General features: G+C 36.0%; 1 protein-coding gene across 1 annotated transcript in view; it reads right to left on the reverse strand.

The window, feature by feature from the left end:
• CFAP77 (cilia and flagella associated protein 77) overlaps positions 1 to 10,793 on the reverse strand; it is a 193,971-nt gene extending 183,178 nt beyond the window's left edge. The window contains exon 1 of the mRNA XM_074210842.1: positions 10,314 to 10,793. Within this exon, the coding sequence (XP_074066943.1) occupies positions 10,314 to 10,523 (210 nt within the window). The 5' untranslated portion in view covers positions 10,524 to 10,793. The remainder of the gene's footprint in view (positions 1 to 10,313) is intronic.
• Between the last annotated feature and the right edge of the window lie 3,004 nt (positions 10,794 to 13,797).

Consider the following 13,797-nt stretch of genomic DNA (forward strand, 5'->3'; position numbering starts at 1 on the left):
TAAATCTTAAATTAGTTCATGCTGAGAAAAAACCCTTGGAAGTTTGTGGGCTGGTGAAACAACACTCACATGCCAGTCTAGTGATTACTCAACAATCCAGCCCCACATTCATTTATTTATCTAATGAATTATTGAACTGCATTGTATGGGTTTCTGGAAACACATTTTTAAAAAGCTATAACATGAGTAGTTAAAGAGGACAAACCTTATATAAATTCTGGCAAACTTGAGTAAGCTTTATCATAAATGGGAAATAAATTGATTTTAAAAGTGATGAGGGGTGACTCAAAATAGCTGTGGAAATTAGTCTTCATCTCTAAGGGTAGGGTCTAGGAGACTGTTAACAAGCAGAGCATAAAGATATTACTAAAATGTACCATGCCCTATTTCTCTATTTTTACATTGGGGTTTCCTGAGCCTTTGGGCTCTAAGTGAATTACCAAATGCTTCTTTTCTCAGCTTAGTAATAATATAGGTTGTAAGAGAAAGAGATTGTGACAATGACAGCATAACTAATTATAGACAGTAATGCAAAACAACATTAGGAATGTGTCTATGTGGGTTTACACATACATATTTAATATGTGCTATATTATGTTAATGTTATATATATATATACACACATGTATCTATAAATTTGTTTTAAAAAATAGGAAACATTTTTATTCCTGAAGGGAAGAGAAGGAAAAATTCCCTTTTAGCTTGGCATGTATTAATGTGCTGAATAAATACATTCATTCATTCATGTTCTTTGAAAACTAAGATTATTTTTATCACCTCCTTATCTCTTGCACAATGACCTTCACATAATAAGCTCTTAAATGGTAGCTGAACAGAAAAGTGAAACTTAATCAATCAATAGCACTTAAGCACCTACTGTATACCAAAAAAGGAAGGAAGGGAAGAGGAGGGAAAAAATGGATGGAAGGTTTCCAACCTACTAAATAGGAACTTTGCCAACTTCCTATCTGTGATACTTAAACTAATGCAGTAGAACTGGGATTGATTGTTTTAGGGTTTTTTGCCAACCAGAGCTAAGAGTACACTGTTAAGCAGTTTTGAGCACCCATTGACTCCTTTCTCCTGGGCATATTCTCTTCCTTTGCTTTCCTTAATGGTGCTCTCTCCCAGTTCTTCCTGTTAAAACTTCCCTTTCCCCTTGGTGAATTAGACTCTAAAAGTAACAATGTCTGAGGAATCCGATGAAGTTTATTAGTAACCATGTTTTTTCTTTCCTTCTTTCTGCCATTTTCATCAAATTTCATGTTTTATTTTATTTACTTTTAAGTTTTATTGATGTCTTTTTTTCCATATTAAAGTATAAAACCCTTCCTCAAACTCTCTTTTGTAACCAATTAAAACCATAAAGCAAAAACACATGAAATAATCCCACTGGCAACTTACAAAATATTCCACTACTGAGTCACTTCCCTTCCCTCTCTACCTGAGAAGAAGAGATCTGCAAACTTTCTCTCAACAACTAAATTGTAATTTCCATGAGGGTAAGATGTCAGATTTCACACAGTACATTACTAGACAAATAATGGGTGCTCAATTAGAGGCAGAAAATGAATGTCAACATTTGCTCTCCATCACCAAGATTTGTCATTTCAATCATAGACTCAGAGCTGGAAGAGACCTTAGGGGTGATGTAAATCAACCTCTTCATTTTACAGATGAAGAACTGAGGCCCACAGAGCTCAAGTGACTTGTCCTTGGTCACACAGGTAGCCAAACTGGTATCTGAACCCAGGTCTCATATTTTAAATCCAGTGGGCTTTCCCAATCACAAGTTGGGTTTACTTTGTGTTAGTCATTGTGTTCTCTGGGTTCTATTTAATTCAGTCTACATTAGCTGATACAAGTCTTTCTGTTTTCCTGAATTATTTCATGTTCAGCATTTCTTAAGGCACAATAGTATTCCATTATATTCAGGTACTATAATTTATTCAATCATTCTTCAAACAACTACCTACCATGTTTCCATTATTTTTGTTATTCCTCAAAAAATGTTTCCATGGATATTTTGGTAATTATAGAACCTTGTTTTTTTTTTTTTTATCTTTAACCTCCTTCACTGGATCAAAAGGAATGACCAGAATTTTCTAGAATAATTCCAAATTGTTTTCCTGAACAATTGGATCAAATTACATCTTTTCCAACACTGTATTGATGTCCCTTTCTTCCCACAGTCCCTCAAACATTGTTTCCATTTTTTTACCTTGTCATTTTGATGGGTACAAGGTGAACTTCAGAGTAGTTTTAATTTACATTTCTCTTATTAGTGACTTGGAACATTTTTTATAGAGTTGTTGATAATTTGCACTTGTTTTGAAAACTCTTTGTTCATATACTTTGAAAGTGGTGTTTTTGAAGACAGGATGAGAGTAATATATTTTCCCACTACATTCATACATAATGTAGGTATTTCATTCACTGAGCTGACATGATCTTTGGATATTACAAACAGAATGTCTTTTTATACATTTGAATTTTCCTGTTGGTATTTGTTTTAGATGGGAAACTCCAAGAAAGGTAGGTCTATGTTTCTGTAGGGCACTGCTGTGGTATCATCTTATGGGCTCTGAATAAATGTTTTCTGTTTACCATAGGGGTGGATAATAGCAAGCCTAATTTTCATCAAGTACTACAGAAGTTATTATGTACTTCAGAAGCATTTGCTTCTGTATAACTCTAAGGTTGAATTCATTCATCTTTGTCCTAAATCTTATCTTCCCCTTAAGTACCAATTCAAATCCTACTCCTCAAGGAAGCCTTCTATTACTATTCTAATCTGAATGATCTCTTTCTCTCTTTTGGATTTAAAGTCACATACAGAATGACTTTTATCTATGGTTTCTTGAAGTAGCTTGTTTATTGTTGTTTAATATTTTATGTATATCTGTGCATCTCATTTCACCAACTAAATTGTAAGCTCCATGTTATCTTTCTTGTAGTACCAAGCACTAAGCCTAAAATAGGTATAGCTATTATTTGATTCAACTCATAAATCTAAAGAGTGGATGATTCTCAAGTTATAACAAATGATAAGTTCTACATGGATGCCTCCTTGTGGCATTGAAATGAGTGATCCTGGGTCCTTGAAGACCATTCTATGGACCACAAACCTTTGCAACTCCCACCAAACTAGAAAGTTTTCATATATGACTCTGGTGATAGATTGTATCTGTTGTCCAAAGACTACTTGTTCATCACACCGAGTTGAACATGGGGAAAAGAGATAATATAGAAATACTTATTAAGTGCCTACAATGTGCCAGGCACTATACCAAACTATTTACAAATATTATTTCATTCTCACAAAACCCTGGAAGGTAGATATTATTATCTTCTTTTTTCAGCTGAGGAAACAAAGGTGGATATAAATCAAATGATTTGTCCAGTGTCACAGAACTAGTAAGTGAATCTAATTAAAGCTAGATTTGAACTCAGATCTTTCTAATTCCAGGGCTAGTATTCTATTCACTATATCTTCTAGCTTCTTATCTTATTGAATACTGAACTTTTTAACCTTGGCAGCTCTCAACCTCTATCTACTAAGCTAAAGAGCTGTTGTAGTCTGTACTAGTAGAAGAAGTATCCACATTGACAAAATCGCAAGCAGAGCAAAATGATATTTGGATCTGATTCACTCAAGAAGTATCTGTGAATATTAGATTGTAAGTTCCTTGAGGGCAGGGATTGTCTTTTACTTCTTTTTTTTTTATCAAAAGCATTTAGCACAGTGTCTGGTACATGGTAGATGCTTAATAAATTGAATTGAATTGAAGACCTGTTCAGTGGTTAGGATCATATAAATTACATCAATGATGTGACCAATCTGGCTTATTTAATTGACTTATTAGGGGCCAAGATACCTACATCCTAGCCTCAAGTTTGTTACTTACTTGCTATGAGATATATTGGGAAAGTTATATTACTACCATGGGCTTCAGTATTCTCAATAGTAAAATGGAACTGGACAAGATCATGATCTCTAAAGTCTTTTTCCAGTTTTGACATCTGATGGTTCTATAATAATCACAATCATAAGATCAGCTCATCTTCATATACAGCTCTAAGTTTGCATAGTACTTTATATACATTTTCTCATTTGTTTCTACCATTCTATTTCATAAATGCAACACTACATAATTGTGACATAAATCCCACTGAAAAACAGAAGCAGTAATAAATTATGAAAAATCTGGTTCCTGATCACATGTACTTTTCTAAAGATGCTGTATTCAATAAATCCTACATCTATACATAGACTGTTACATCTCCAGAATAACTGAAAGCACTATTCTGTCAAAGCTAACCAAGAAGTCTCTCCCCATAATTGTATTGACAGGATATCATCTGAGCTCTAGTGGCAGGAAAGCTGCATTACTGATGAGTTCTCTGAAGGAATGTTGAAGGGGATAGTAACCATATTCTATGTTGAGTCATTGAATTCTGGGAAATTGAGAATTGTGCTCTTAGCTGTCTCGTTCTTTCTCTATTTAAGTCTGTTCTCTTCAGAGGGTCACAAATGAAGTGAAACTAGCCTTGTACACCACTTTGTAAAATATAATAGAAACCATTTTTTTAAAAAAGGGAATATTGGGGCAGCTAGGTGGCACAGTGAATAAAGCACTGGCCCTGGAGTCAGGAGTACCTGGGTTCAAATCCGGTCTCAGACACTTAATAATTACCTAGCTGTGTGGCCTTGGGCAAGCCACTTAAGCCCATTTGCCTTGCAAAAACCTAAAAAAAAATTTTAAAAAGGGAATATTTCCCATTAATTGGGGAATAGCTGAACAACTTGTGGTATATGTATTTGATGGAACACTATTGTTCTATAAGAAATCACAAGGGACAGAATTTCAGAAAAGCCTGGAAAGACTTGCATGAATAGATATTGAGTGAAATGAGCAGAACCAGAAGAACATATACAACAACATGGGGTGATGATTAACCAGGACAGACTTGTTTGATTCATCAGTGCAATAATCAGGGACAATTTTGGAGAAATAAATAGAAAATGCCATCCATATCCGGAGAAGGAACTGTGGAGTTTAAATGAAGACCAAAGCTTACTATCTTCAATTTTAAAAGCTGTCTTATGTAATTTTATTATCTCTAATGTTTTTTTATTCCTTTTGGATCTGATATGTCTCTTACCATACATTCATTTTTGATGTATATTTATCATGGTTGCAAATAGAAAACCTAAATCAGATTGCCTTCTTTGGGGGGAGAGGGGGAAAGGAAGGGAGGAAGCAAGAAAAATTGTAAAACTCAAAACTTTGCAAAAAAAAAGATTGGTAAAAATTACCATTGTATGCCATTAGAAGAACAAACAAAATATTTATATAATAAAAATGGGGGAATATTTTCTTAACTTTTCCCCAAGAGTGCAGTATATCATTTAATGAATTTTTATCTTTTCAAATTTTTTTTTTGCAAGGCAAATGGGGTTAAGTGGCTTGCCCAAGGCCACAGCGCTAGGTAATTATTAAGTGTCTGAGACCGGATTTGAACCCAGGTACTCCTGACTCCAAGGCCGGTGCTTTATCTACTCCGCTACCTAGCCGCCCCAATCTTTTCAAATTTAGCGATCTATTTTATATATAGTAATTTTAAAAATTTTCCTTATTTGTGGAAGTAGTTATCGTGTAAAGCTGAAACAACAAAATAAATAATAACCCCTGCTAATTCACACTTGTGGATAAAGAAGAGATCCATTATTGCCTTCTATGGGAAACCTTCCTAGATTTCCACCCCATTTTCTTCCTCCTTCTACATATTACCATGTACATATTTATCTAGGTATTTTCTTTCCTACCCTTACCCCACTGGAGTATGTTTCTTACTGTTTTTGATTTTTGTCTCTGCATCTTCAGGGCCCATACACAGTTCTTTGTACATAGAAGGTGTTTATGAAATGCTTACTGAAAAACTTTTTTAACCATTCCCGGTTTCGTGAAACATTCATTTGATACCAGTGAGGGCCCTTGCAATTTTGAAATTCTGGAATCCAATCATTTATACATAAATCATAGTATATATACTATATAGTATATATATTGTAAACAATTAAGTACTAGTTAGTTCCAACAATTTTTCCTGCTACTTTTAATTTAATGCTGTAGAAACAATGTTTGAAAAATAGCAAGTTATTAGGGAGTAACTTGTTAAACTCCTTGGCCTTTACTAGCAATGTTATTTTTATTCTCTCAGTGGTCTAACATTCTAAAGGAAAAATGAGTCCTTTATAAAAGTGAAACACTCAACCAACCAAATCAACATATTCTCCTAAATAAGTGAGAGTATTTGTAAGACCTCATACTATTCCAAAACATACTTATTCCCAAAACCCATTATGCACAGACTGTAGTTCCAACACTGTTTGCAAGAGAAAGTCAAGTCAAAGAACATATACTATCTGCCACATCTCAAAGGAAGAAATACAAAGACAAAATATGACTATCTAGTTTTATGTCACCAAATATGCCAAACTAGAGAAAATCCAATGTATTATAGCATTTCAATTAAGGAAAATAAAAATCCCCAAATTTGGCAACTTGATTTGGAATGAAAAGGGAAAACACATTTGAATTGACTTTCAGTTTTAATTTTTGTGTGCTGTTGTTGTTGTTGTTCAAACCATAAAACTTTGGTGGCTCTGTCCCCAATCAGCTGTGTAGCCTTGGGCAAGCTACTTAAAGTATGCTGACTTCAGTTTCCTTCTTAATAAAATGGATTGGTGGTCTGGGTTGGTGTCTCTAGTGTTCTTCCTACTCTCAAATTCTCTGATTCTATTTTCCTTCTTTTGGGCCAAAGTATAAAATCTCATAAAAGGAGGTAAAGAGAAGAATGTTGACAATCCCTTAGCCTAAATGGTCACTGCAACTCAGGAAGTTTGGAGAATTAAAAGGGAGATGCTGCCCCCGTGAGGATAAAAATGAAAATTTGTGGCCTCACTGATGATCAGTCCTGCTTTAATATGAGAAATCCTTAAGTCAACTTTGACTCTGACCAAGGCAAATATCTCTTCTTTTATCATTCCTCTATTTTAGTACTCAAATAAAAAGAAAGTTTAGGCTAGGAAATTCCTTCTGTCATGCAGAATTGCAACTTTGGATCTTAAAGCTGTGGTTCTCAGTCCAAAGGGGAAAGAGGAAATAATTGGCTCAGTGAGTTCAAATTCAACCATAGATACTTACCACCTATGTGACCTTAACCCTGACTGCCTCACATTTAGGGCCATGTCTAGTCATTCATGGATCCAGATGGCTGTGGAGGACAAAATGAGGCTGATAAGTTTGCATATCACCCCCTCATTCAAATTCAATTCATGTACTTGTCATGGCATCATCTCTCTGATGTTATGACCTTCAAGAATGAAGGACAAACATCATCATTATCACTGAGATACAGTGAGACCTTTTCAGAGGGTCCATAACTATTTTCATAATAATATTAAGATTTTCATTTCTAATTTGGTAAATGTTAATAACTATATCAAGCAAAAGCTCCTTGGGAAATTCTCAGTAATTTAAAAAATTATTTTTATTAATTTAAGAAAATGGGGTTTTGAGTGACTTGCCCAAAGTCATATAGTTAGGCAAGTATTAAGTGTCTGAGACCGGATTTGAGATCATATGCTCCTGACTCCAGGGTGGTGCTCTATCTACTGGGCCACCTAGCTGTGCCTCTCAATAATTTTTAAGAGACTACAAGGGTTCTGAGACCAAAAAGTTTGAGAACTGATGCCTTAGAGTAGTGCAGATGTTAATGTTAAGTGAATTGCCCAGGATCATATAACCAGCAGGCCTCAGAGATTTGAACCTAAATATTTTGTTTTGTGATGAAATCCATTAAGTTGGTGTAATCCAGAGGGTAAAATCTTTAATATTATATTTAGCCAGTTGTTATTTAAATATTTAAATAATTTAAAGATATATGCATATATTTCTATATACATACATATATAATTTTCAAGTATCCCTAACTTGATGATGATAACTGACTTTTGCTTCAGTATTTCTTTTTTTGTTGGAGGGGTGGGAGAAAGTTTGTAAGGCAAGTGACTTGCCCAAGGTCACATTGCTACTAAGTATCAAGTCTGAGACTGGATTTGAATCAGTGCTCTAGTGCTCTAACCACTGTAAAACCTAGTTGTCCCATCTTCAGAATTTTAAGGAGAATATAGATACTTCTTTCATGGCTACAGAATTTAATCTCCTCTACATCTTAATTAGAAAGTTTCAAGAATTGCTTTGTTCCAAATAAGTCATTATTTGGTAGTTTGGTGATGAACTTCTCTGAATTTAGCTAGAACAGGGATCTGTCATCAGAACTATAATTAATATTTTCCAGATTATTAGGAACTACAAGACCATGAAATCCACAGCATAGTTTTCAACAATCCAGAGTCATCTCCATTTCATAAGATCAGCAGATCAGCTCTAAAGCTGGGACCTTAAAGGGAAAATTTTCATTCCTTTATATTGAGAAAGAGGGAATTGAGATTTGATTTACTTGTGACTTTGTGGAACAAAAGCAGTGGCCATCTATTGGAACAATCTTTCAAGAAACAGTAATTTTTAAATGGGTTGGAGACTGCTCTTTAATCCAGTGCAAAGCTATGTTAACCAAGCCTGGTCAAACTTAAAACTATTTGGTCATTAAACTAGTTTGGATTTCTAAACACTTTCTGAGAATGCTAACTTTATTCATTTTGAGCTCAATGTAGATATGTATCTATTTTCACAGTCATACCCTAATTAATAAATTCACCTGATCCATATCCAGAATAAGAACTATGGAGTCTGAATGTATATCAAAGCATACTATTTTCACTTTTTGTGTTTTTATCCCTTTTATTCTGCTTCTTTCACAACATAACTAATGTCTAAAGATGTTTAACATGATTGTACATGTATAACCTATATTAGTTTGCTTGTCATCTTGGGGAGGATGGTATGAGAAAGAGAGAGAGAAAAATTTAGAACTCAAAATCTTATAAAAATGAATGCTGAAAACTATCTTTGCATGTGACTGGAAAAAATAAATATTAAAAATAATTACCAATGTAGGAGGACCAAAATGAAAAGGTTATCTGGTTCCATCTCCTTATTTTACAGATGAGGAAACTGAGACCCCATAAAATGAAATAAGATCAGTCCCTGTAAGGTCAAAATCACATAGTCTTGGAAGAATAGCAATAAAAACTCAGGTTCTCTCACTCTCAGTACAATTATCTTTCAGTGCCTACCGGACATAGGGAAAATGCTTAGCATTCAAAATTTACCTAAACTTTTACAGGTAATTAAAACAAGGAACTAAAGGAAGTCAAAGTTCTTTGTACAGAGAAAAATTGTTTTTAAGAGCTGTCGGTAACATACCTCCTTACCAGAGTATCAATTCTAAGCCAAGTTTGAACATTCTTAAAAGCATGCTGCTCTCTAGTGGTTAAAGCCTAAATTGGTTCTGTGACTTTATGCCCCAATAATCAACACAAAGTAAATTCAATATCAACTTCATGTTTCCTGCTTTGCAGTCTGAAAATGCTTTTAGGGCAATATTTTCTCTTTGTAATTATCCAGCTTGGCATGAAAAATATAGTACTGGCCTTGGAATCAGAAGACCAGGATTCAAGTCTCACCTCTGACACATACTTAGCTTCTTGTGACTAAAAGCAAATCACTTAATAGGTGCATTAAGTAACTCCTTAGAATATGCCTACCAAGTCAAAACGAACTGTGACCTGGTATTGATGAAGGGAGCCTCCACACTGGGAGTTTCCTGCCCTGCTGAAATCACAGATGCTTCTTTATCCTGGTATTCCCTTCAGATGATGCATTGTGAGAAGAAATATCAATAGTATTTGCTAACTTGCCAGGCAGGGAAACCAGTCTGCAATACATATTACTAATAAAAACCCAAACACATGGCACAATTCTTGTATATAGTTGCTGCTCGATAAATGTTGAATGTAAATGAAGTGCTTAATCTTATTTTAAGTAATAAACTTCTTGTTTTTGAATGAATAATGCAATACTTTTAAGTCATACTTAGCACCTGTTCAGTTCTGAGTTTAGTCTCTGATACTAAGTTATAACACTGAAAAAGTTAACCTTCTTAGCTTCAGTTTCCTCAACTGTGAAATAAAATTGATAATACTTGCTCTGTACCCCTCACCGAGGTGTTGCAAGGAAAGGACTTCTGTAAACCCCAAAACCTTAAATGTGAAGGATTGATTGGAGAACCAGAATGGTTCTAGACTAGAAGTCCAAGAACTTGGTTTTCTGGAGCCTGCTCACCTTTAAGATAAGCGGATTCTGAAGCATGGAGTCCCTTAAGATCCCCAGTCTCTCATTCTCCATGCCAGGGCGCAGGTCCGCTATGGTTAGTGGTCGCCTCGGAGGGGGGCAGATATGGCTGACCGTGCGGTAGACTGGCTTCTTCTTCTTCTTCCATCGAGAGGTTTCGTGTTGGGGGACTTCGGGAGCCTCCATCTCGGAGGTCGCCATCCCTGGAGGATTTCCCGGGAAATGGGCCTGGGAGAACCGTCAAGTCCCGCTTCTCTAGGGTTTACAGCAGGTCGCGGAGCCCACCCCTTCTCTGGTGCATGCCACTCAGTCGTCGGGAGGATTTTCTGCAAACCATCCCAGGCCAAGAATCCATAAATCCCTTCTCTAATATTGGATGGAACTTTAAGTAACGTATTTAAATTTTATAGTATCTCCAACATCATTCCAATCTCAATCCAGAACAATTCATAGAGGCAAAGTAGAAAAGACGACCCCTCTGGAAAGAATGGAATAGCCCATTTCTATAGCAACAGGACGCCAACACCACCGAACTTCCTTTCTACTCCCCCCCTCCCCCAACAGAGAATCCGTCACACCAACGCTATTGGACCCCCGGCCCCGAACAGAACTTTAAAGAGCCTCTAACACATTTAAATCTTCTCCATTACTCTTGGGCCAGGTTTACACATGATTGTGTATAGTGAGAGAAGCACTGACCAGGGCAATCGGGAGACTTGCTACTTAACTAGTTTGGGCAAATCATTTACCCCTTCTGTCTGTGCCTCATCAGTAAAACAAGGGAGTTTGACTAGAATCCGATTTCCGAGGTCCCTGTGACGTTTTATGATTCTGTAGTCCTGCCTTTGCAGAGAACTTCTCTGGGCCTCATTTTCCCCATTTATAAACTGAGAGGGTTGGACTAAATGATTTCTAAGGTCATTTCCAGTTTCAGTTTCTTTTTGTAGCTATGCAGCATGGTGTAATGGCAATTTTAGCAGTAATAGCAGTAGTAATAGTAGCAGTAGTAACATTAACAGTAGTTAACAGGAGTAATAGTTGTAGTGGTAGTAGTAGTAGTAGTGGTAGTAGTAGTGTAGTAGTAGTGGTAGTAGTGATAATAGTAGTGGTAGTAGTGGTAACAGTATTAACAAGTGGTAGCATTGGTAGTAATGGTAGTAGTGGTAGTAGTAGTGGCAGCACTGGTAGTAGTGATAATAGTAGTGGTAGTAGTGGTAACAGTATTAACAAGTGGTAGCATTGGTAGTAATGGTAGTAGTGGTAGTAGTAGTGGCAGCACTGGTAGTAGTAGTAGTAGTAGTAGTAGTAGTAGTAGTAGTAGTAGTAGCAGTAGTGGTAGTAATAGTAGTAGTAGTGGTGATAATGGCAGTACCAGTAGCATCAGCAGCATTACTGGTAGTATAGTAATAATGATGATGATATTTTTAAGGTTTATAAAGCACTCTAAAAATATTATTATTGGGGCAGCTAGGTGGCACAGTAGCTAGAGCACCAGCCCTGGAGTCAGGAGGACCTGAGTTCAAATTTGACCTCAGACACTCAATAATTACCTAGCTATGTGGCCTTGGGCAAGCCACTTAACCCCATTTGCCTTGCAAAACTTAAAAAAAAATTATCTCATTTATTCTCACTGCTAGGTGTTATTATCACTAGCATTTTTCAGATGAGAAAACTGAGGCTGACAGGTTGAGTAACTTGTCCAAGGTCACACAGTAAGTATCTGAGGAAAGATCTGAATTGGCCTCAGAATCAGGTATATATCTGGGTTCAGGTTCCATTTCAAATCTATAAAGAATTCACTACATGAAACTGCCCAAATCACTTAAATTCTCAGTATTCCAGGTCACACTATAAATTGTGGAGAAGATGCAAATCTACACTGGTATAGTCAGTTCTTGTGTTCACTCTACAACAACTAAATAATAGTCCCATTTAAGAACAAATAGTCACTTCTGGTTCCCCACCCCACATCTTTGTGGTATTGCTTATATTGCCCTCAAGTTAATTATTCATAAATATAAAAATATCCAATTAATACTACTGAATATCCCAAGTCACAGCAATTCTTTTTCTTAATATAGAATTAACCTGGAAACCATTCATTCATTTGTCTCTTTCTACCATCTTTATAAACTATCAATCCAGAGGTGGTTCAGGGTAGAGAAATTAAATACAAATTGAAGTGAGGACCCACCCCCCATACATTTGCTGAAAAATCTCAGATATAAAAACAGATATGAAGCAACCAACATACAAGTCAGCAAGTAAGAAATTCAGGTTACATCTCTATTAAGAAAAGAGTCTATGCTTTCTCTTAACTGTTTTGTTTCTAGTTTCCATAAAAACTTCGATCATTTGAGCTTAAAAGGAATCCCAGCACAAATAAATGTTGGTTTTAAATCACAAAATACTGGAACTGGAGAACTTTAGGACATGCATTTTTTGTAGGCTTTTTTTTTTTGCAAGGCAAATGGAATTAAGTGGCTTGCCCAAGGCTACACAGCTAGGTAATTATTAAGTGTCTGAGATCGGATTTGAACCCAGGTACTCCTGACTCCAGGGCTGGTGCTTTATCCACTGCACCACCTAGCCGCCCCAGAGGTGCATTTTTTTAAGGGTTTTTTTTGGTTTGTTTTTTTTGCAAGACAATGGAAGCTTAAAAGGAATCCCAGCACAAATAAATGTCAATTTTAAATCACAAAACACTGGAACTGGAAAACTTTAGAACATGCATTATTTTTTTTTAGGTTTTTCTTTTTTGCAAGACAATGGGGTTAAGTGGCTTGGCCAAGTCCACACAGCTAGGTAATGATTAAGTGTCTGAGGTCAAATTTGAACTCAGGTCCTTCTGAACCCCCCCCCCCAAGTGCTCTAACCATTGGGCATTATGCATTATGCATTATTAAAGACAGTGATTGATCTTTTAGCCAAATTCTAGAACAGATGCTTTCACAAAATGTTGGTTCATGATGATGATGTTGATGATGGGGAGTATGGATTTACAACTCTAAAATCCTCTAATCTGCTAAATTTACTCCTGTTTTTAAGTGAATCTTTAGAGAGAGAGAAAAATTGCTAGTTGTGTTTTAATATAGTTGGCTTCCCATGTATTTTATTTTAAGAATCAAAAACATTAGGGGCAGTGGATAGATCACCAGGCCAGGAGTCAGGAGTACCTGAGTTCAAATTTGACCTCAGACACTCCATAATTATGTAGCTGTGTGACCTTGGGCAAGCCACTTAACCCCATTGTCTTGCAAAAACCTAAAAAAAAAAAGAAAAAAGAAAAAAAAGAATCAAAAACATTAGGGGCAGTGGATAGAGCACAAGCCCTGGAGTCAGGAGTCCCTGAGTTCAAATATGACCTCAGACACTTCATAATTACGTAGCTGTGTGGCCTTGGGCAAGCCACTTAACCCCATTGCCAAAAAAAAAAAAGAATAAAAAACGTTAATTCCGAGGGAAAAAATCCACA

This window comes from Macrotis lagotis, chromosome 1 (genome assembly GCF_037893015.1).
Source record: "Macrotis lagotis isolate mMagLag1 chromosome 1, bilby.v1.9.chrom.fasta, whole genome shotgun sequence".
Lineage (NCBI taxonomy): Eukaryota > Metazoa > Chordata > Mammalia > Peramelemorphia > Peramelidae > Macrotis > Macrotis lagotis.